At 42.2% G+C, this 24,080-nt stretch overlaps 2 protein-coding genes and 1 non-coding gene across 4 annotated transcripts; 2 read left to right on the top strand and 1 right to left on the bottom strand.

The window, feature by feature from the left end:
- The first annotated feature begins 1,813 nt into the window (after window positions 1-1,813).
- On the top strand, window positions 1,814-4,902 carry LOC112876971 (protein CUP-SHAPED COTYLEDON 3-like). The gene is made up of 3 exons (XM_025941161.1): window positions 1,814-2,064; window positions 3,056-3,321; window positions 4,138-4,902. The coding sequence occupies exons 1-3, from the start codon at window positions 1,896-1,898 to the stop codon at window positions 4,588-4,590; spliced, it is 888 nt and encodes a 295-aa protein (XP_025796946.1). The 5' UTR covers window positions 1,814-1,895; the 3' UTR covers window positions 4,591-4,902.
- A 194-nt stretch (window positions 4,903-5,096) lies between these two features.
- TRNAN-GUU lies at window positions 5,097-5,170 on the bottom strand. The gene has a single exon. It is a non-coding gene; the product is annotated as a tRNA-Asn (tRNA).
- A 3,212-nt stretch (window positions 5,171-8,382) lies between these two features.
- LOC112874736 (transportin MOS14) lies at window positions 8,383-23,998 on the top strand. 2 transcript variants are annotated; one of them, XM_025938235.1, is made up of 28 exons: window positions 8,383-8,747; window positions 9,651-9,728; window positions 9,841-9,903; window positions 10,678-10,725; window positions 10,804-10,950; window positions 11,594-11,725; window positions 12,395-12,435; window positions 12,576-12,667; window positions 14,143-14,270; window positions 16,038-16,113; window positions 16,200-16,320; window positions 16,395-16,494; window positions 16,632-16,713; window positions 16,812-16,894; window positions 19,035-19,154; window positions 19,337-19,388; window positions 19,659-19,814; window positions 20,118-20,241; window positions 20,346-20,427; window positions 20,502-20,590; window positions 20,664-20,738; window positions 20,835-20,889; window positions 21,463-21,582; window positions 21,660-21,752; window positions 21,839-21,984; window positions 22,234-22,411; window positions 23,273-23,580; window positions 23,686-23,998. In XM_025938235.1, exons 1-27 carry the CDS (start codon window positions 8,619-8,621, stop codon window positions 23,561-23,563), a joined length of 2,901 nt encoding a protein of 966 aa, XP_025794020.1. In that variant the 5' UTR covers window positions 8,383-8,618; the 3' UTR covers window positions 23,564-23,580; window positions 23,686-23,998. The 2 variants fall into 2 exon arrangements, with proteins under 2 accessions (XP_025794020.1, XP_025794019.1); XM_025938234.1 differs by having other exon boundaries at window positions 23,273-23,998.
- The last annotated feature ends 82 nt before the right edge of the window (window positions 23,999-24,080 follow it).

Below are 24,080 nucleotides of genomic sequence, written 5' to 3'. Positions count from 1 at the left end.
CTCGCCGTCATCGGATCAAGCCGTCGACTCACTCAAGGTGGAGCCGGCCGCGCAGCTTTCCGGGGGCCCCGCCATCCAACGGCCGGATCGCAACGTCTCGCTAATTAATAGCATCCGATCGCATGCCTCGTGACTACAGCTGCTTTCGCGCGCAGCAGTGCGCTGATGGTCGGTTAGCGGAACGAATAATCTGTAGCTTAATTAGCTTTGTCATCACAAGCCGCTGCCTGTGATCGATCGCTATTATTAGCACGGTCGAGCCATCAGGATCTCTGTCAGATCTTTTGCTTGCGCTCGTGTTCGTCGGTAGCTTGCATGCGCGCGGTGCTGTTACTAGCTAGCTTGCTAGGGTTCGAGTAAGTTTGGATTTAGGAACCCTAGTTACGCAAGGTTAGATTGTGCTGCTGGTATTTAATGTGCTTCCCCCCCGTGACTGGCTCGGTTGTCGGATGCAAACATCCCCTCGCACGTAATAACAGCCTCCTTATAAATATACGAAGATAAATTAGTGAGCGTGATTTGGTCATCCGGCGTCACAGCCTTCCACGTAGAGGCAAAGGACTCTTGTTGTGGTCTAGTCACCTTCTCCATCCATGTCCCCAAACACATGACTACTACCATGGCTAATTACTAGGTGCACACGTTATGGTCCTCTCCAGCTATAATGTTATAACACTGCAAGAATTGATCGCAACAAAAAAGTATCCTTCTTAGCCATCTCTAATTAGAAAGATAGCTTTGTTTTTGACTGAAGTCAAAAGGGGGCTCCTACCTATTTTTTATATACATTTTATTTAATCTAGATCTTTTTAATTCGCTCCCATGAGAAGTCAAACTTGGACCTGCTGAGTAGCACACAAGAAGTCAAATCTAAGCCTGTTGTATATACTACTCAATGCTCTAACCACTAAATTAGAGGCCCTTTCGCGAAAAGGAAAAAGATAATTTTTAGTAATAGTTTAACTTAAATCTCATCTTGTCTTGCTCGCTTGATGTCTCCGGACGTCTTGAGATGATCCTATATATAAGTGGTTGTGTGCAGTCTCCCAACCTTCCAAAATATAAGATGTGTTTTATTTTTGCCTTAAGTCAGGTTTCTTTTCTAACTTTAATCAAGTTATAAAGCATCAAATTATTTCCATTAACTCCGTAATATAAGATATCTCGATTGTGCATTTATTCGGTGTTGTAGGTGCTAATAATTTTTCTATAAATTTAGTCAAAGTAAGAGATGCTTAACTTTGTACAAAAGTACTTTTACATTTTGAAACTGAGAAAGTACTAAATTTTATGGTCAATGTTATTGGATCTTCAGTAATAGTCACTAGGGTTGGATTCATATATCCTCCAGTCTTCTTTCTGTGAATGGCGTTGTAGATCAATATCCAAAAGAGTACATCCATTATATGTGTCTTCGGTGGTTCATGCTCCTTGGTGCCCCGAAGCAAAGGTGCTGTGGACCTTTCTTGCCACAGTGGGCTTGTGAAACTTCTTCAAGACAGGGAAGCGTGAGGCGCTTAGCCTGAGCATGCATTATTTAAGCTCTATATATCATGAGACAGATGCCGACAGAGGACACATTTCATTCTCCTACGGTTCTACCCTTCCATAAGTCACCAAGAAAATGTAATTAATTAACTCTCTCGCAAAAGAAAAGGAGAATATAGTTAGCTAACGCCACGTCAACAACGACCTAGCTAGTAGCTCGTAGCAGTCTTAGCCAGCTTGTCATTGGCGGCCCGTGTGCTCCTCCCTCTCCCTATATATGAGCGGCGGCCGCCATGGCTTCCTCTCTCGTGAAGGTAGTATTGCCTCCTCTCGCTCATTCTCTCACTTGCCATTTCCAGAACAAGATATAAACTTTATTGAACCCAAAGGGTCTAGGAAGGATTGATATGGGGCTGAGGGAGATGGACTCGGCGCTGCCGCCGGGTTTCCGGTTCTACCCGAGCGACGAGGAGCTGGTGTGCTTCTACCTGCGCAACAAGGTGGCCAACCAGAGGGTCGCCTCGGGGACCTTGGTCGAGGTCGACCTCCATGCCCGCGAGCCATGGGAGCTTCCCGGTAATGATAAGCTCTTCGCATTTTCTAGCTTCGCCGTCTCATCATCTCCCCGGCCGGCCGGGCGGCCGGCCCGTGAGGCACTTGCTTTTTTGGCTCACATATATGGGCCAACATATAGTCTTGCACTTGTTTGATGGACATCACATTACCTCTCTCTGAACAAGTGTTGTATATGATACGGCTGCCATGCATTTTACCACTTATGTACTATTAATTATATGTAGGACTAACTAATTTGGTTATGTGGAAAATGCATTATACAATAATACATATATAGTAGTATTTCCCAAAACTAATTAATTTCCTTAAGAGTAAAATGCATGTCTATGCTTCTTCCTTTTTCTTTGAAGGCAATTCGAGTTTCTTGTTCTCTTTTTTTGGTACATGCTCCTGAGTAATCATATGTTGCTGGCAGCTCTTAGCTAGTAGTAGTCACTTAGTACGCCCTTAGCTCTGTAGTTGCTTTCTTAATTTTCAGAATCTGTCTCCACGTACAAGTATAGTCACTTTATCCTTATTAAACAAACAAAGTCTAGTCACTTTAGAAACTAAATGAATAAATATCACATATATCTATTATGCATGTCTACCTCCTCTATTCGCTTGTGTGACCGGCCGGTGTTGCTTCTAGCCTTGGTCCTAATAAGGTACTGGGGAAATTTCTTATGTTCATATGATCAGATAAGGACATATGTTTATTATTCGGCTTACTTGGAGATCAAGCATCATGCGCGGTTGCTAATATCCAGCTTAGCTTGGCGCCAATAATTTGTGTGATGGCGTCGCACAAAACTCCAGCACGCAGTCCACTTCTAGGGCCATAACAGCGTCACTATATATTCGCACTGTGCCAACTCATATGTGTGCGTCCAATCACATCCTCCTATGCCTATAGGGGCTGTTGTCACCTATGAGCTTCTTCACTATGCCTAATAAAAGGAAAATATACATGATATCTAAGTGGTGGTTTTTTATTGTAAACAATTTTCAGATGTCGCTAAGCTTACCGCAGAGGAGTGGTACTTCTTCAGCTTCCGGGACAGGAAGTACGCCACGGGCTCGCGAACAAACCGAGCAACAAAGACGGGTTACTGGAAGGCGACCGGGAAGGATCGGGTTGTCCATGAGCAGGGCACGCGTGCATTGGTTGGCATGAGGAAGACCCTGGTGTTCTACCGTGGGCGTGCTCCCAATGGGCAGAAGACCGGTTGGGTCATGCATGAGTTTCGCCTCGAAACACCTAACTCGACACCCAAGGTACACAAATTTAGTTTTATTGATCATATCTATGCATGGCACTAAGATAGGATATGCTAGCTAGCAACTTGGTTGTTTTCTAGATATCGTCCATCCTTACGCAAATGCCTCGCTGTATATATACTAATACTCCCTGTAGTATTGTGCAAATTATGACGAATATTTCTAACTAGTGAGATTAATATATAAGTAATGTCTAAGTTAAACAATCTAAATTCCATAACCATGTATATATGTATGTAGAAAAGTTATCATTGTGCAGATTTTGTATCCAAGAGTCTGGCCTTGCATTGTTTCAAGAAATCGTTGACAAAAATCATGTGCACATCACACTCAAGAAGTTTGTCAAGAAACAAATTAAAATGAAAAAAAATCATGTGCTCATAACAACATCATTTTTTTTATGTGTCATAACCCCTTATGGCTTAGCTTAAACAATTTTCCTATTACTCTTAATATTTGTTTCTGACACATATGATTAGGAAAGTATACTGGGTTGAGTGTTACATTGTCCTTAGTGTCGGTGGAAAATGACCTGCGGAAAGGATGCCAAACATACGCATGCATGTGTAACTGTGTAATTAAGCTCAGAGTTGAAAAGTACATGACACCTTTTCAGCTGTGGCGGCTTAATCATGCACATATATGCATGAATGTTTATGCGTAAACTAAACAAAGAAGAAATCATCATCTGCCGTGTTCTGCATGCAAACCTTAGCTGCACAAAGTAGCTTCAAGCTAGCTAAGTGCATGCACGCATGCACCTGTCATTTCCTCACGTGCTAATATATGTTAGTTGGTCGATGTGGCCTGCAGGAGGACTGGGTGCTTTGCAGGGTGTTCAACAAGATGAAACCCTTGTCAGAAGGCGAAGAAGCAGCAGGAAGCAGGATCCAACGTGGCCATCCCGCCACCGCCACCGGCGCTGAGCCCTCCTCGCCGCCGGCCTTCCTCGGCTCGCTGCCCAACCCGACGGCGAATCCGGCGGACGACTTCTACCAGCAGCGCCAAGCACTCTCGTCTGGCGCCCTGCTGATGAACCTGGCGATACTGCAGCAAGGCAGCTTCTTGGATTACTGCAGCCCGGTGGTGCACCATGGCGCGGCGGTAGGGGCGCCCCACAACGCCGGCTGCGGCGGCGACGATGCCGCCATGGCCATGGCACTGGGGCACGTGGGGTTCGAGGAGCACGGCATGGGGGAGGCTCTGGAGATGGAGTACGCGCAGCCTGAGGGTGGCTGCGGCTACAGGGGCGGGCTCTACTTCTAGCAGGCACAGGGAGTGGTAGTACTCTGAAATTATTGTGTGTGTGTGTGTGTGTGTGTGTGTGTGTGTATAGTTTGGCAGTTACATGCGGTGCAAAAGGTTGCGGTAGAGGTCAGAAGATCGCTAGTTATTTTCACAAAAAAAAAGAAGATTGCTAGTTAAATTAGGTTAGAGCGAGAAGGGAGTGTGAATTGTGAATGTGAATTTATGTGTCTACGATTAAATAGTTTACGTTATCTATATAGTTTTCAAAACTGAATTGGTTAGGTTTTTGTACTTAACATTGATGAAGTTGTAGGTGGACTTCATTCAGGTTCAGTGATGAACTCATCTGGGAGCATTCATTTGATTGGCCCATTATGCTAGGAAAAGAAGACACAAAAAAAGATAACTTGTGTCATATTCCACCTGCTGCGTGGCAGCCCAAATTAAGAAGTGCGTCGATTCCAGCCCAGAACGAAAATAGGCCCACCCAAATCGCGTCCATCGCAGAGCAAAAAAGACAATTGCGCTAGAAGGAGGGCTCGAACCTCCGACCTTGTGGTTAACAGCCACACGCTCTGGCCAACTGAGCTATTCCAGCTGCTTGTTAGCAGAACTTTGAAGACATTTTAAAAACTGTTATCGCAATCGCCAGCTGAGCTATTCCAGCCGTTTGTTTCCTAAATTTTGCACATACTCCATATTTATACTCCAATAGCATATATATATATATACATGTCATGCACATCTTTACACTACACCTTACAATCCGCTATTCGGAGCATCGAAGATGGCAGGGTGATTTTAGGCGTGTTCATCGGAGGCAGCCAACCCCGATCAAATTTCAGAATATTTTGGCAAGTCTTGTTATGACTCGTGGACAATCCTACCATGTAATGAATTTGACCTCAAGACCTCGCAATGTTCTGAGCTGGATTTACCTTTGGAAGTTGGGAAACATAACATGATACCAAGTAAACACAAGAAATTGAAAAGATACATTTGGTGTCGACTTTAGGGGGGGTGGTGAAATCATGATTAATGGGAAGGAAAAGCTTTTACTTTATCTTTTTTAAGCTCGTGGTTCTGGAAATATTGATAAGCCTTGTCTCATGGAAAGAGGATATATAAAACTATGTGCTAGCACGTCTCTCTATGCATGTGCAATCGAGCATTACACAAAAATGCTATCGATTTGTGGAAAACAGTATGCTAAGATAAGCTTTTACAACAACTCTTCTTTAGCAAAATAATCTAATTGAATGGACAATATGTCGGCATATGTGCCCCTACCCCTACCCCTACCCCTCAATCTCATGAATGAGTTCACCATGTCATTCCCAAATTTGATTTACCTTCTCTATAAAAACCTTGGATATGGCTTATTAATCTAGCTCTTATTTTGAGAATCTCATGAGGCTTCTACCGTTGGCTCAAGTCTTTTTCTATTTTTCTATTTTTATTTTTATTTTTTTTAGGGTCAAGAGGGGAGAGAACCCCACCTGAATTTCATTAATAGGTCTTTGGAAGGCAAAAACAGATTGAGTAGGAAATACAATTGGATAGGACACAATAAAGAAGAGAAGAAAACATACATACACTTTAGACGACAAGACATAGACACAGGTTAGGAAGACAACTACCGATCGCAAATTTAAGCTTCCACCGAAACAACATACTTGCTAAAAACACATTGGCCATTGTGCATCCACACAACCTCTCATAGCTACACCGCTCCGTTGTCACCCTCCATCTGAGGATCAGGCCAACAGACTCCGTTTCACCCTCCATCTGAGGATCAGGCCAACAGAATGGGGACTAAAGGTGATGGGAGGCGCGCAAACCAAAGATTACCAAACACGACGATCTTCCTTCTTGTTACACCTTTCAAGAAACATCCAGGCTCCATGTCTCGCCATCCAGCGCCATACACGGGGAGGAATCCTTGTAGGGGAATAGTCGAGGAGATGGAACACCACTTGGCATAAGATTTAATGACACCACCAACAGGAAGAGCGCCGATGAAGCAGAGGCGCCCAATGAAAGACACTCACCGAACCACAGCAATAGCAAACAACTGATATCAATCAGGTCCAAGAAGTGTAGCACAATGGAGAAAGCAGGTGATCCCCAAGCTCCCATGGTTGGTCGAGGACCGTGGCAGATCGTGCGAAGGTGAGACACCCCCTGCGCACCGGGCGCAGAGCTTTTGCTGCACAGTAGCAGCTGCCACAAAACATGGACTGCGCCAGCTACCATGGATATGGTGCGGGAGTCGCAAGATAACGCCTCCATGGAGGAGAAATAGCGCCTGCGAGAGTTGTCATTGTCGGTTATTGGAAACCAGAGATGGCTTTCACCGGTGACTCCCGGAACACCCGCCCAGATTGGGCCTTTAGCAAGCTTCTCCTGGCCGGAAGGGGCTTTGCATGGGGAGGAGTAGTTATGCCCGATAGCAGGTGCCGGATCCGCTCCATTGCCGACCTTTAGGAAGTAATGAGAGGGAGACACGAGGCGACGGCTCTAGCCCTCACGAAGTGGCGACGACCCACCGCAAGGCGAGCGCAGCGACACGGCTGCGACGTCGAGGCCGCCGTGGCGTCGGGGCCCACAGGCGATGGGCATGCCCACCGCTGGCACACGAGGCACACCAAGGGGGCGTCGTCCTCTTCGCTGCCGCCCACGTCCACGACCAACACGCGTTCGTCGAGCATGGTACGCCCCCTCAGCGACTCCTGCCGAGAGAAGGGGGGCACGCCCAGATCCAACTCGGGGGATCCCAGATCCGGCTAATGGGAAGCTGGATCCGGCGGCGACGTAGAGAGCGAGGAGCAGGAGGCGCGACCAAGGTTGGGCCTGGGGAAGAGAGAAGGGGGGGGGGGAGGGGAGGCGAGCTGAGCCGGCTTTGGCTCAGCCGCAGGCGGCGGCGGCCGGAGATGGGCGGCTGCAGGGTGGTTTGGCTGGTGGCGTCGCCTACAAGCAACGCGGAGGGCCGGCCGTTTATTCTCGACTTCGTCTTTTTCTATTTGCTGTGGGAATTCATAAGTGAGCAACAACACGTTCATAAGAAAGGTCAATTGTTTTTTAATAACGGTTTGATATAAAGTATTGTTGTAACCCTACAACCTGTACAACATAAAAGGTTCCAAACATCAGTGTTTCAAGCTTATGATTTGTTTTCTTTTTATAGGATGAATAGAAGTGTTGTCAGGAGGTGAACTCCATCATAAAATCGTTTAAGAAAAATGATTTCCATAGGCATACCAAGACCAAGGTTCTAGTGTGATTTTCTTTTTACATTCGTGCATGGATTTGCCTTTAAGAGTACATGATAATCTTGCTCTAAAACTAGTGTATGCTGCTGTTAAAAAAATCTCTGCATGTCTTCGGGAATGCATATAGATTACAAAGGAACCGAAGAATTGTGCATGATGAATTTTCTTTTAGAAAGGATTGCACATGATTGGTTGGCAACAAACAATCACTATGCACGCCCATGATTACAAAGCATCTGTTCATTTTATTCCTTTTATCACATCACATGATCAACATCTCCCTGAACATCACTTTGCATGATGCAACTAGAGTACCAAACAGCAAATCACCTCAAAATACCCCCACAACCAACTCAATGAACAAACTGCAGACAACCAAATAAGTTCCTACCATTAGCTCAGAGCCGGGCCCACATGCATAGACAGGGAGACAACTCACACCCAGCATCACAGCGAATGTTAACCCGCAAAAGCCAAACAAAAAGAGAAGAAAAGAAAAGAAAATTTAAACAAGTCCGTCTGCATCTCCATCTGGACCCGTCGAATCCCGCACGCACGCGCAAGCACAAAGCACGGACGGGCTCGTCTGCTCCTTTCACTACTCACCTCGTTTCAAATTTTCCTCTGTTAAACCCTACCCACCCGAATCTCCCCCGGGCAGATCCAGCCAGCTCGCCGGAGGAATCCGCTGGAATATTGCATCAAGCGGCGGGAGAGGAGAAGGAGGCGGAGGCGGCGTCGGGAGGGTTAGGGCTGGGCGGGGTCGTCGCCGCCATGGAGGCTCAGGCGACGGCGACGGTGAAGGAGGCGCTCGCCGCGCTGTACCACCACCCTGACGATGGCATCCGCACCGCCGCCGACCGCTGGCTCCAGGAGTTCCAGCACACGCTCGATGCCTGGCAGGTGCGCGCATGCTTCTCCATTCGATTCGCCCGCTCCCTGTTGGTGCCCTGAGCTGGGTGAGGGCTGGTTCCTGCGTTGCGGCTATTCCGGGAGTGGGAGGCCGCGAATTTGGGTTGGCTCCGAGTGGGATTTGGGTGCTTTCTTGTGGATTCGGCCTGAACTAGGGCGAATTTTATCAGTGTTGGGAGTGGTTCTGTAACTCTAGTGTTCTATTATTAGGGCCTAGGAGAGGATGGGGACTGCGATTAGATTTCGCAGAGTGGGATTTTGTTCTGATTCTCTAGTGACTGCGCATTGTGGCTGCTGCAGCGCAAGGCTGCTGGTGGGATGGGTAATGCAGGACAGTTTGGTCTCAGTTGTTTGGAAAACTCAAAGACTGGAGCTTCTAGGTAGTGTTTAATTTCTTAACCCTGTCAGCTCCTTCTAGGTTACTTTATAGCATACGTTGGTGATGGAAATATGCAAGTTTAGCTTCATTCAAGTGTATTTGAGGACTATGCGATTTTGATGGGATGGAAATACAGATGCCACTGACAGAATTAACTTAATTCATGTCCTGTAATGGGCAGCTGTGATGTGTTGTTGTGGCTATCTAGGCTTTTGGACTGACTGCTCTTAGGAAGTGATTGAAGAGATGGATTGTAGAGTTCTGCATTGACAATCCATACATTCACCACTTACGGGGAACTCACCAAAGTCAATGCTTGCTTGAGTATTTTCTAATTTCTTGCTCTACTATTGGCACATAGTGTATTTGTATAAAATTTAGAGCTTCTTTTTTGGCCTGGAACCTATTTTGGATTAGATGTTTTTTTTCTTTTACATTGTAGCATGTTGCAAACATCTTATACGTGACTGTCAACTTGATCATATTTGAGTGTTTTCCCCATCCTCCACATGCAGGTAGCTGACAGTTTACTTCATGATGAAAGCAGTAATTTAGAAACTCTCATCTTCTGTTCTCAGACCCTCAGAAGCAAGGTAAAAAGAAGGGACATGCCTATAATTTGCAAGAACTATTTAGGAATGTCTATTTAACTTAGTTCTCCTGGTGATTTTGATAATCTTGAATACCATTCCATGATATTTGTAGGTACAAAGGGACTTTGAAGAATTACCCTCGGGAGCTTTCCGATCATTACAGGATTCTTTATATGTAAGCACCATCTTGTGAAGTTTCTTTACAGATTATCGATGTTATAAATTGCGGAAAGCAGTTAGCTAAGGCCACTTTGTAGCTCTATTGCGGTTTGCGACCTCGAAGGTGACTTAACAATATCATATAGTATTTGTACAAAATAAACACATAAAAATGATTTTATATAATATTATTTTTCATATCTTGAAAAATTTTAGAAGTCGAGTCATTAGTCCGACTTCCGAAAGAAAGCAACATAAGTGATTACAGAATGAAACAGTGAACAGGAATCTACAAAGACTCTAGTTGCATCAAACCATGCTAATTTACAGCTACAGACTTTGAAACTAAAAACTATTTCTGTTCTCAAGCCCTTAGTTTTTCCCCCACTCCCAGTAGGGGCCAACGCCATCAGAGTTGATCATCAAGCCAAGGCTTAGTAAATTAGTTTTTTACTGCAAGGGCACATTTATATTTTTGGGCAGTAAACACCTTGGAGGCCTTTCCATCACTTCAAAGTCTGCCAAACAGCCAAACCTTGAAAGTCGACTGCTGTGCAAATATCGAGGTAGACCTACCCCTACCTTGGGGTTGATCAATAGAACAATTGAGGATATAATTTGTGCCTCTTTGTGTTTTGCTATCAAGTAGAATCAGCTTTTGAAGCTCTATTGCAATGTATATACTATGTTCTCATATCTTGGCCTCTTGATTTCTTTACCTTGTTATAAGATCTGGTTGACCTTTTAAAGAGCTTTGCTACGTTCTATTTTTAACTTGGTGCATTTGTAGGTTTTGCTGAAAAAGTTCAATAAGGGACCAGCAAAAGTTAGAACACAGGTAAAAAGATAGAATTAAGCAGATATTGTTAATGTTAACCAATTATTGTGACACTACCGCTCTTTGGATCATCTTCAGATTTGTATTGCAATTGCTGCTCTGGCTGTGCATGTACCTGTAGAGGACTGGGGAGCTGGTGGAATTGTGAATTGGCTAAGCGATGAGATGAAAGCTCATCCAGAATTTATTCCAGGCTTCCTTGAACTGCTGATAGTTTTGCCGCAGGTACATAGATGTTCTTCATTCTTTTTCTCAAACACCAACACTCCTATGTTACAGAATGGTGTACCTAACCATCATCACATACGCACACACACACGAAAAAAATGATTGTATGGAAAGTGAAAATGGTGATCCTTTTCTGTATATACAAGGGGATTTAGTAAAGAAAAAAAAATCAGTTTTGCAAAGCTTTCTGGTCTAAAAACCACTGAAAGAATACTCGGTAATGTTTATATTGCTTCCGTCAAAATTAGCCTCACTTCTGTCATCTCTTGCCATCCCCCCTCTTATCCAAACCCCTACACACTTCTTCCATGGATCCGCAGATCTATGGCCACCCATGCCAATAGCATGATCTAGGATGCCCGTGCAACCAGTGCAAACCAGCCTGGCCCTGCCAGCCTTCTATCTTCCTGCACTTGAGCTTTGGTACCTTTTCAGCCACCTTACATGGATGGCTAGATCTGTTGTAGCAAACCTGGGCGTTTATGTTAGATACTCTTCGTGCTCATAGTGTTATACTAAACAAAGATTTATTCATGTAGCTTTTAACTTACCAACAATGACTCGTGCATAAGACTAATATATGGTCATGTAGTGTGTTGGTCTTGGTAAAATTGAACTTTATCCATTGTTGCGCTTACAGGAAACTTCTAGTTATAAAATTGCGGCTCGTCCTGAAAGGCGCAGACAGTTTGAGAGTGACCTTTGTACATCTGCAAATGTTGCTATTAGTTTATTAACTGCTTGCATGGCTATTGATCAGCTGAAAGAACAGGTAAATTTCCTCCTCTTCCACATTTCCTTTTATGATCCTAAGCCTTAGGTGACTTCTCAAAAACCTACGCTTTTACCCCTTAGGGTTTATGCTGCATAAAGCAAGTTGTGCATGCACATTCAAATTTTTTAGCAAGAGCTTAGCTATTGATTTCCTGCCTGCTCTCTTACATGCATCTACAAAGTTATTCCATGATGTGGTCCTTTAGGGGCTACTTTCCTTTCTTCCATGAATTAGTAGTTGTCCTTCAGTTACTTTGGTGGTTGTCAATAGCTTTCCCCAAGGAGCTTGCAACCTCCCTAATAACTTGGGAGCCATATTCTAGTTGTTGGTCCTTACTGCTTATACATATTCTGGCCGCAGCACTAGAACTCTAGGAGACAGTGTCTAACCAAGAGGAGTATATAATGTGCTGTCCATTTATTTTTGCATGTGAAAATGTTATGCCCACTATGTATAAAGTAACTCAAATGTGAGTTGACAGACCTTTCTATTGTTACATACAGCAAATACCACATCTTCATGTTATCTTTTGTGAGGTGCTGCATCCAATTTGGTATTTTAGTGTCCTTTTTCTGAAACATAGAAGTAAACTACAATTCTGAGATACATTTCAGCAGTGAGACAATAACCTGAGTTTAAAGTTTATCTTTGATTGTTGCTTTGCAGGTCTTGGAGGGATTTTCTTCTTGGCTTCGTTTCTGTCACGGGTATGAAGTTTCTGGTGTTTTGACAGTGACAGTTCATTCCTTGAAAGTGTAGCTGTTGTAATATGTTTCACTCTATTCTTACGCTACTGCTGGTTAGCAGTATTGACTTCTGGAGCTGACTAAAATCTCTTTTCTGCCAGAATCTCTGCTTCTGAACTTGCATCACACCCTTTGGTCCATATGGCACTCTCTTCATTGAACTCTGATCAATTTTTGGAGGCAGCTGTAAATGGTATTGTTTTCCATATGCCTGTAATTTCTATTGTATTTAGGCTGTTTACTTTTTGTTAGCTTATACATTTCTTTTGCCACATATAACGAATTAAATTTTATACGAAATTCTGCGACCATTTTCTGGTCTTGGTATCATGATTATACTTAATTCTGTTGCTGAGAACATCAAAACCTGAGATATCTTTCAGATTATATTCTTACTGTTTAGTAATTATTTCACCATCAAGATTCTATGCACCAAGATATTGCAGTGCTCGTATAATTATTATTCTTTTGTGGTGTTCTTATGTCAAAGTGACATTGCAAACAGTGACAGTTTTTTAAGTGTGAGTTTTGCCATGAATTTCCATCAATATACATAAACATCCTGATAAAATTACAGTAATGTGAAAGTATTCTCAATTTTGAAGGCAAATCAACGCATGCCAGTTTATATGGTGATTAGATATCTACTAGAGTGTTGACCAGATCTAAATAGTTCTTTTTTGTAAGGCAAATGCATGATAGTTTGTTGGCTTCAAGGACATCACCTCAACATTTTTTCTTCTGCTTGGAGGGTGTATATGAATAGTCAAGTGCAAAGGAACAGTAGAATATAAACCTTTTTATCTGGATGCAGCCACACAATAACCTGTTCCCTAAAATTGCTATGTAACTAGTACCAGGTATCAGGATTCAACACGCTTCCTGTTTAAGCAGGATTATATTGAAACCTAGTTCAGGTTTCAAGTTTCTAGCCAAACCACTGCACGTTGTGTTGGTTTCATAGTTTCAACATGAGGTCTATGAGGGTCCAACAAGCTTCATATTAGATATGTATATAGCTGTGGTTATAAGTGGCGGAGGACGGTTAAAAATTAAGGTGTGGTGGAGTCGATGATCTGCAAGCAATCACTTGCCTCCTCGTGCAGCCGAATTATAGGTCCCTTTTATTACCTTTCTCTATCGTTTAGATGATCGGAGCTCAATTGTATCAATGGCAGCAACAATTAGAAATGAACAGGGACAGCTTGGGGACCAATAGCATTAGACTGTGGTGGAAAAAACAAGGTATGGCAGTTGCCATACCTTGCCATGCTGCTCCTCCGCCACTGGTGGTTATATACTTGCCTTGTATACTTGATTGTATTCCCTGAATACCAAGCCACATTGGCTATATATATAAAAGGTCACCCCCCATCATTAGGGTGTGTGGTGTTTCCCATCTCTCTATCTCTCTACACTTCAATAACCAAATCAACTTCAGCATGTGTCTCAAGAGGGTAATAGAACTGGGAAGGATTTAACACAGGTTTCAGATAGATGTGGAGATAGAGCTCGGAGGTATTAGTTACCCATTGGTTGGAGGGTGGCTGTGGCAGTGTGCATAGAACTACAGTAGGGTCTCAGTGATACAGCACACTAGTCAAGTAATTCTCATGTCTTTGATTTTGTTGGGAAGCTTACTAATATAGTTAACCTTCTAATTACCAGTTACATCTGAATTGATACATGCTACTGTATCTCATGGCTCTGGTACCACCGCTGAACAATTGCCGCTTGTTCAAATTCTTGTCCCTCGTATTATGGGTCTGAAAGAGCAGCTCAAAGATCCATCTAAGGTATGGCACGCATGTACTATCAGTATATCTATTTGCCAAATTCCCCTTCATCATGTTTCGAGTGTTGATGCGTCTTCAATCTTCGTGCTTGCACATATACTCACTACTCAGATAGACTAATGTACTCCGTTGGCAATTCAGGAAAGTTCGAATATTCTGCTAGCACTCTTATTTAAATTAGTAATGAGTGGCTCTAGCTCTCTTTTGGTTATCTTTCATTGGGATGTGCCTCTTAGAATTAGGCAGATTGAAAAAACTAAAGTGCTTTATTGTTATAATTGGGCTGGTAGTTTAGTTTACTTCCTGAATCCACAGTTTCTTGTGTAAACCAAACTGTTTTAGTTCATCCTTGAAGGTCCATTTTAATGTTGTTTCTGAAGTCATCAATTGTATGCATGCAATTTAAGTTAACCAACACTAATGACCTTTTAAAATATTCTGAACAGTTAGGGTCTTAGAGAAGATCCTATGATAAAAAAATACCAGTAGGCCATATGAATAATAGAGGATAAAATTAGAGAGAGACTTGTGCCACCAGTTCCTGAATATCTTCTCACTGCCGTGGTAGATAAAGATCCGCTAGGAACAGACCACCTCTCTGACCCATCATCTCCTGCATATCGTGACTACTCAATTCCGTGGGGGAGTGGATGGAGTGGCGGAATCCCCCTCGGCCAATGTGGCCCTGATTGTCGACCCAGGATTTGAGGTCGCGATGACGAATGCAGCATGGCTTTTGGGATCATGGTAGTGATTTTGGCTTGTGCTAGTTTATGGCTGATTCGGCATTAAGTTAAATCAGATGGCTCCACCGCATACATTGCATCTAGGGGTGGTGACGGATCATGGCCCTAGTGCTCTCTTCACAATCCAACTTGGCCCTTATATAATTTTAGCTCAAAATTGTATAAGATTAGAGCCCGGCCCTTAGATTATCTAGGCAAAAAAATTAAGGCCCTTTACCACCCCTAATTTGCATCTAACATGGTTTCCACGAGTGGATGTGGCATGTAAGTCAGAGATAGGCAGGTTGGGTTGTACATGCTGGGTGGGATGTTGTCAGATCGCCATTGCACTTTTTGGGGGGGGGGGGGGGGGCGCCGTTGAGGCTTAATTATTGGCTGGCAGAACTCCACCGATGCCTGTATCCCACAGGTTTAGTATCAGCTAAAAGGGAGTACCAGCGAGATAGGTACGCATGAAGACAGATGGTGAATATGCCAATTTTGAGAGCAGCACCAAATGTTTGATGCCACATCAGCTCAATTTGTTATGATAAAGGTAGTGGGCCAATGTTTCATAGAGAGTCAAAGTTTAGGGGTGGCAAATAACTTGCAAGTTAAGGGAGGTAGGTTAGACAATGGTGCAACTTCAGGGGCTAATAGTGCAATTTTATCTAGAGAGATATGGAAAACTTCACACGCAGCTGATATATTTGGCTTAGTTTTCACTCTGAAAGAACTTAATATCATATGTAACAGTGTTTAAAGAAGTGTTAGGCTAGGCAGGTGGTGAGTTAATGCCTAGTGCCTATGTGTCAATTAGACAGGCTAGGTGGCCACCTAAGGTGGTCTAGGTGACTGATTTTTAAAAACTGGCTGTAACTTCTGAAACATTAGCATGCAACATGCATATTATATTTACTTGGTTACTTCTGTTATCCCTTTTTATATTTTGTATATGTTTGTAGCTTGAGTGCTTGGTAAATATGCAGACAAACAGTGCTGTTTTGCTTCTATCTTTTATGACCCTTTGGCACATTTTCAGGATGAAGAAGATGCAAAAGCTATTGCTCGTTTATATGCAGACATGGGTGAATCCTATGTTGACTTGATTGCAGCAGGTAAATTCCATGGATTATGCTGATCGCCATTGAGATTCGTCTGTTGCCATATCCCATTTATTGCTTTAATGTTTGAGCTTTAACAGGTTCAGATGACTCTGTTCAAATCGTGAATGCACTGCTAGAAGTTACTTCTCATCAGGAGTTTGACATTTGCTCTATGACATTTAATTTCTGGCACCATCTTAAGCGTAACCTTATCAGGAGGTAGTTCACTAACCTGATTAAACATCATGTGCTTTACTTGAGAAGTGATGGACTCAATGCTTCGCATATTTTAGGGAATCTTATGCATCATATGGATCTGAGGTGGCAATTGAAGCTGAGAGAAACAGAAGATTGCTAATATTCCGCCCTAAATTTGAAACTCTGGTGTCTCTGGTATGTATTTGAGGACTGAGGATTGATAGTATAATGTCCTCCCTGTATAATCTGTCATGTAATGGAAGCCGCAATGTCCACTGAATTATTTCATTTCACGTGTCTTATCTCACATATTCTTTTGATCACTGGATCAGGTCAGTTCGCGAGTTGAATACCCTGAGGACTACCACACCTTTTCAGAGGAGGACCGCAGGGATTTCAGACATGTTAGATACGGTACAGTACCTGATTTTGAGTAGCTGGTTTCATCAGTCCATTTTGCCTATTTTGATCAATACAGATGTAAAACATAATTAGGAACATTCATTTTTCAGCTGTTAGTGATGTGTTACTTGATGCAACTGATGTTCTTGGGGGTGACTCAACACTAAAAGTACTTTCCACGAAGCTAGCTCAGGTGACTTAACTATTTCTCTCTTTGTTGGCTTGGCATTTTCCTTCAATGAATTTTGAAGTTTGTTTAGTTTCTCAGTTACTTTGGCATTCTGTGCTCATTATTACTACTGGAGTTTCTTCACTAGAAGGGGAACAGAATGACCGTATTCCAACATAGGTTTCTCTGGCCTCTTTTTTTGTGTGGATATTGGGTCGGTGTACCTAATTGCTAGTCAGTAGCGCTACAAGAACTTGCAAATCAAAAATAGTATGTGTACCCACTAATTTAGATGTTAACATTATGACGACACTATGTGGTGGGTTGCTTGAATGATGTCTACACATTTATGAGCCATTCTAGATTGTATACAATTTCTATTCACTTATAAACAGTTATAACTACATAATTTATGAAGCATATCGTGTAAAAGACTGACCCTTAAATAAGTATATAAACTTATGCATCTCGTAAGTATGCAAGATCTGATATTAATTTTCTTAATGATTTTGATCCAAATGGCTGTAGTTTTAAATTTTATTGGTCATGCATACTGTTGATGCTGCATTTCTTTTTTTTTTCTCTCGAACACGTTGATGCTGCATTTCTTTACTGTCCTAAAATTCTGAATAGGTGGTGATGATGGTGGTAGGTCCGTCCTCCCACTCCACCATCCTCTGCTGACAGGTGGGCCTGCCCCTCGCGCTCGGTGCTATGCCCCCTCCCCCTCCCCACCAGCGCTCTCTCTACCTCATTCTCTTTCCCCTCAGTCCTTTGTCCTCCCTGTCTCTTCCTTTCGCCCGCAGGGTTGCTATAGAGCTCGAGGCCGCCCACGAGCACTATGGTGAGAGCATGGCTGCAGGTGCTTTTCCCAGGGGCTCTAGGCTTTCTGACAGATACAGGAGGATCTGGAGGTTCTAGGATTCATACAACACCATGTCGACCCAATGACATTCTCGCTACTCATGACAACCGGGAAGGCAATGGATCCGGGCCTTCTGGGGCCAGATCTAGTGGTTGAGGGGCACGTGGTGGATGTGCGACCTCTCTGGAGAGCTGCATATGCGATGAGGAAGGGCCTAGGGCTGCCAGCGTTGGAGATGTTTTGGACAATAGCTGTGGCCGCAAAGTCTGTAAGAGAATTGAGATTGAAAGATACGAGGACAGAGGCAATCAATTTTCCGAGTCTTATGGTGCCAGCTAAGGGCTGATGGCCAGGGATTTAAGGCAGCGGCAGCTCTGTGCTGTGGAAGAAGAGAGAAGTAGCGAGGGAAAGAAAGACGGACCCTGTCTGCTGTGATCTAGTCAGTTGGAACTTGGAAGCCTTCTGCGTAGCAAGCAACTCATATGTGTAGGTGGGCTGGATATGCCAGCAAATAGCAGCCCAATAGCTCATCTTTTCCATTCTTGCCTTTTCTTTTCTTTTTCCTCTTGAAACATGTGATGCACTTGATTGACAATCGGGATCACTTATATAGAATGTGACACAGTAGTAAATGGCTGCACAACCAGGAAATAATCTGATCTTCCTTTTTTTACATTTTTATAAATTTTAAAATTAATATACATTAGACAAATCCTTAGATTTACGAGTAAAGGAATTTCAATTTTGTTTTGCTGAGCTAGTTTACTTTAGTTAAATGATGAAATGTTTGAATTAACTGCAACATTTATAAGTTGTTGATCCTCACTCTTTCCTGTTCCTTGCTTTTTCATACTTGCCTAATTTTTAGGACAACTAGCCTTACAGCCGTGTGCATGAGCGCATCATGTGTCACAGGAAATCAATATTTCTGGCACCTATATAGTGCAGATAATATGGATCTTGTTGGTCAAGTTAATCAACTTTGAGATATAACGAATGAACATTACATGGGGATCACTATAAACCTTGTATAATAATTTCACTTGTTGATCTACTTCTTGCTTGTGCTGTCGTATCATGTTCTTACTGAGGAGAACATGCAATCACAAAACCTTTGGTCATTCATCTTCTGCTCTTGAGTTTCAATGCATCTCTCCTTTCTAGATAGTAACAACATACATTTATTGCTATTAACATCAGGCCTTAGTTGTCTTCCAAACTGATTATTGCCTGCCCAGATTTGCACAAAAAAAGTTTAATAAGTTCTCAATAATAAAGATTTACACTTCTATATTTTAGGCATATGGAAGCTGCAACACTGAGCAGAACCCCAAGTGGCAACCTGTAGAGGCTGCCCTGTTCTGTATACAAGCAATTGCGAAATCAGTCTCACTTGAAGAGAGAGAAATTTTGCCACAGGTATGGATAGCATATTGAGTGACCCATAATGCTGTTTGTTGGTGTTCTTTCTCAACTAGATTATCTACAACATCTTCCTCTGAAAAGCTGCCTTCTTCTGTGCTTGGGACATGAGCTTCCTGCCGTTGGTTGCACTGGATTCTTATTTGTTTTTGACCATGTGCTATTTTTGTTTTCTAAAGGTTATGTCACTGCTTCCCTGCCTTCCTCACAATGAGCAGTTGCTGCAAACAGGTATGTTTTCACCATACAGATAGTTCAGAAATCCTTGATTTCGATTTTTTATTTTATGTTATTTTATGCTGTGCCTGACCTGTAGCTCTCTATTAAGGTGTGAAGTGTTTTTATGACAAGTTACAGCCACTTGTTCCTAGCGACAGATTATTTTTGTTACCGAGTTACTGGTTCACTTTGACACTACTAATTACCTGCTTTTGAATCATAACCATGCGAGAAATAGTTTACCTGAATTGCTTGCTAATCACTTCTGAAATATACTTACAGTTTGTTCGACCATTGGGTCATTTTCAAAATGGATTGATGCTGCACCAGCTGAATTACCCATTCTCCCACCTTTAGTTGATATTCTCAATAAGGGTATGAGTACATCAGAGGATACAGCTGCAGCTGCTTCTGTGGCATTCAAGTATATATGTGAAGGTATGTATCGGCATCTGCTGAGTAGTGTCTTTTCTTTAAGCATAAGTCTAGCTCGGTATTGTTGAGCTATTGCCTGTAACTGTAGTAAAAATTGAGATGGGCCATTCTATTAATTGCCATTCATGATTTGTCACACCATTGCCTCACTGACGTGTGATCACATCTGGTGGCAAATGCTGAAGTGCCATTGAGTTGTGTGGGGAGACCTAAAGTTTGTGCTTGTTCTGAATTTTACCTAGAGTTATGTTTTGATGGCATAATTTATTTACTGTTTATTTAGTTCGTCCTTTTTTTGGTGACAAGACTGTAGGAGAAAGTTTGCTGGGTCCTTGGATGGCCTCTTCCAGATATACCATATTGCAATCAGTGGAGTTGGTGGTTATAAAGTTTCTTCAGAGGACTCGTTGCATTTGGTTGAAGCCCTAAGGTTATGATTCATTCAGTCTAGTTTAGCTATTTTGTCTGTAAACCTTTTTGGTTGCCTCAAGCACTCACCTTACATGCTATTGCATTTTGATACACTTCAACCAGTGTGGTTATTACAACTCTTCCACCAGAATCTGCTAGAACAGCGCTGGAGTTAATCTGCCAGCCAGTAATCAACCCCTTGCAAGTAAGTAGCAATTTTTTGTAGTCAATTGGCCCTGGCTTGTGTACCCCATTCTAATTCGTTTACTTTGATAAAAGGAATTAATCCAGCAAGGTGATCAAATTCTTCAACAAATCCCTGCTCGACAGTTAACCGTACATATAGACCGCTTATCGAGCATTTTCAGGTGGTGGGCTTCCATTTGTAAATTTCTTCCATCGAAAAAATGTTTGTTTACTAAATCCTCTAAATTGTTCCAGCAACGTAAAACATCCAGAGGTAGTTGCTGAAGCTGTAAATAGATATTGGCCAATACTCAAAAGTATCTTTGATCAGTAAGTATTGTACCATGGAGTTGTTGACAGAAGTTTCTATTACATGCATGAATGATCTCGTGAACTCATACTTTATCGAAATACTCTTATGCACAGGCGAGCATGGGATACGCGTACCATGGAGTCAGTATGTCGATCTTGCAAATTTGCTGTAAGTTTATAGCTTATTTTTTCATGGATATTAATCCTTTGATATAATTTCTGCTCAAATCTGATGCAAATAGTATCAGGAATGCATTGTGGAACAATTATCTTTTATCAGACATGTAGTTTGAATAACTCTGGTGCCTCATGTTCCTTGGTTTAACTGTTCAACTGAAAACCTAGATGAAAATCTACTTGATGCATATGAGGAAGAAAAAATCTACCTGATGCTTTGAGTAGTGTGGAGATGGGCTACATATCATATTAGCGTAGCCTTGCTAGTTTCACTCAGTTTAACATGCCCAATGTACAAGGGTGCTTGACATAAAGGTGTGTCAGGTAGTTTGTATCACTTGAAATCCTGGGCTTTGTAGCGTATTGTTTCAGTTATTATTGCGCATTAATAAAGCTGTGCCCATAATATTGGAGGAGATTGCAAATAAGCTCTGTTTTGCTATAAATTTGTGCTTTCCATTTCTAGGAAGAGCAAGCAGATTACAAATATCTCATGTGGTACTTCAGTACCATCCGGATATTCATGATCCACTGGCTCATGCTAACATGCTTTATCTGGGTGAAGGTAAGGACATGTGGAAGGGCCATGGGAATGACAATTGGTGCAATGCTTGAAGAAATCCAAACTCTTTACCAACAACACAAGCAATCTTGCTTCCTGTACCTATCCAGTGAAGTTATCAAGGTTGATTTATTTTTTCAAGGAACCAACTAATGAATTTGAACTGTATATTTTCCCTCTGACAATTCTTTTCTATGCAGATATTTGGGTCTGATCCATCTTGCGCGGATTATCTTACTAACTTGATACAAATACTTTTCAGCCATACAGTGCAGCTTCTCAGAACAATTCAAGTAATTATTCCTGCTTTTCATTTCTAGGTCACAATAACATATTGGCAGCACAAAACTTGACTGAACTGCACTGCCTATATTTTCAGGATTTTACAGCTAGACCAGATATAGCTGATGATTGCTATCTGTTAGCGTCAAGATGTATTCGTTACTGTCCCAATCTATTTGTACCTACAGAAATGTTTCAAAGATTGGTTGACTGTGCAATGGCTGGTATAACTATACAACACAGGTAATGGCCTGAAGATAAAGTACATTTGAGGAAGACTAAGATGCTGAGTTGGCTCAGCTCTGAAATGCAGTATATATACAGCAACAAGGTCCTTATTCTTACATATCAAAAGCATTTCAGAGTTGATCCAAGTTTGAGCATCTAGCAGCCTTGCTCAAACGCTTTATCTATGAAAATGATATTTCTGTTTCCTGCGTTCTATTTTACGGCATTGAAGTCTAATGTTGTTGCCTAACTTTTATGTAACAGGGAAGCATGTAAATCAATATTGTCTTTTCTATCTGATGTCTTTGACCTTCCAAACTCATCTGATGGTGGAAATTACCGAGAATTTATTAACACAATCGTACTTCAGCGTGGTGCAACCCTTACTAGAATAATGATTGCTGCCTTAACAGGGGCGTTGCCATCTGGTCGTTTGGAAGAGGTATGTTGTAAGATTGTGTGGTGTTTTCTTTTGCTCTACCTCAAGGCTCTGGAAAGGCACGAACAGTCATTCTCCTGTATTATCAAATATTTAATCCAGATTGATACAAAGCAGCAAATATAGCTCTTCTTTTTCAAGAAAATATTTTCAAAACATATGTTTCTTGTTTGGTCACAAAATTATGGGCAATACCTTTCTAACCACGTAGGAACATTTTGGATCGAAATGCCAGTTCCTTGCTGAATTATCTCATTTAGATTCTATTTAGTCACTATTTGTCCATCATTATAAGAATATAGAGAAAAATAAGTGTACAGGCAAACCATGAAAGCCTCCTGCTAGACTGGTTTACTACTTTACATGCAGTTTATGTCTATTTCTAGACTACTATGGTGATTGTGGCATTTGTGCCATCCTAGGTGTAAATAAGTCGCATTATTTTTACTTTCTGTTACGTAAAATATTTTTTTTTATTTTCATCCCTGCGTATGTACACAATACTGACTTGGTCAGTCTGTTCCAAGTGTCAGAGTTGGACTGCGTTGAAAGTCTTGCGTAAGGCATGCAATCACTAACTGCACTGTGGCATGCAATCGGCCATTGTGCATAAAATTGACATGCAAATACCAATTGTAGTGGCCTTGAACTTGACTGGACCATGGACCTTACTATGATATTGGTTTGTTTAGTTATCCTTGAAAATCTTTCTTTTGCCAAAGCTAGCCATTTACTTGCACTGCCATGAGTAAGTGGCCGTAGTTAGGTAATTTCTTGTAACCCTGCTAAAAAAACTCAGCAAAGTAAGGTGACACGATGATAGTTGTTGGATGGATTCATATCCCTTTTCATGGAATTTTGCAGGTATCTTATGTTCTGCTGTCACTTAGCAGAGCGTTTGGTGAGAACATGCTGAATTGGGCAAGGGAAAGCATTAATCTTATACCACCACAAGCCCTAACAGATGCAGAACGCTTGCGTTTCTTGAACATTATATCTGACGCTGCATCTGGGTCTAGTCTTCATACCATAACAGATAGATTTGGGGAAATTTCAGATGTTTGTAGACGAAATAAAACTGTGCAAGACCTGGTTCAAAGTGCCTTGCGGCCTCATGATTTGACCTTCACTGTGGTTCCACAACAGCTGTCATAACTGGATTTCTCTGCAAGGCAAGTTTAGAAGGCCACTCGATGCATGTTTTAGTTGAGAAAGCCACTTTGAGTCGGTGTTGATGCAAGATTCACATCATCTCGAGATTTTTTTTATTCATACAGGTTTGAGTTGCGGCGCCATACAGTTCAGATTTGTTCAGAGCATAGATAGGTCAGTAGCCATTGTAATTCTTTCGTGTTCCGCCTTTGTACATGTGCCGTACATTGTGTATGCGGGGGATAGAGGTTGTGTTGTATTATCTCGAAAGCAGTGTTATACCGGCAGATCACATGGAATGGTGATCTACCATGGGCCTGATTTTACGTTGGCCGGCCAGCTTCTTTTTTGTAAAGTTAGGTGGCCATCAATTTGATTATGTATACTTATTGTACCGACTGTTGAAGGGTGTCAGGAAGATCCTGTTTCTTTTCTCTCGATCTCATGGATTTATCTGTACGAGCCTATAATGTGATCGGCTTCTGTCTTGCTGAATAAACACGCTGTATAACTGCACTGG

The sequence above is a fragment of the Panicum hallii genome, chromosome 9 (genome assembly GCF_002211085.1).
Source record: "Panicum hallii strain FIL2 chromosome 9, PHallii_v3.1, whole genome shotgun sequence".
Lineage (NCBI taxonomy): Eukaryota > Viridiplantae > Streptophyta > Magnoliopsida > Poales > Poaceae > Panicum > Panicum hallii.
This window is presented reverse-complemented; position numbering and strand designations above follow the sequence as displayed.

Bases quoted from the DNA above. Each gene is read 5' to 3' on its own strand.
- LOC112876971 (XM_025941161.1), top strand. From the start codon at position 1,896: ATGGGGCTGAGGGAGATGGACTCGGCGCTGCCGCCGGGTTTCCGGTTC. The intron at 2,065-3,055 runs GTAATGATAAGC...AACAATTTTCAG, and splicing joins CGAGCCATGGGAGCTTCCCG to ATGTCGCTAAGCTTACCGCA. The intron at 3,322-4,137 runs GTACACAAATTT...TGTGGCCTGCAG, and splicing joins CACCTAACTCGACACCCAAG to GAGGACTGGGTGCTTTGCAG.
- LOC112874736 (XM_025938235.1), top strand. From the start codon at position 8,619: ATGGAGGCTCAGGCGACGGCGACGGTGAAGGAGGCGCTCGCCGCGCTG. The intron at 16,495-16,631 runs GTATGTATTTGA...TCACTGGATCAG, and splicing joins TTGAAACTCTGGTGTCTCTG to GTCAGTTCGCGAGTTGAATA. The intron at 20,739-20,834 runs GTAAGTATTGTA...TCTTATGCACAG, and splicing joins CTCAAAAGTATCTTTGATCA to GCGAGCATGGGATACGCGTA.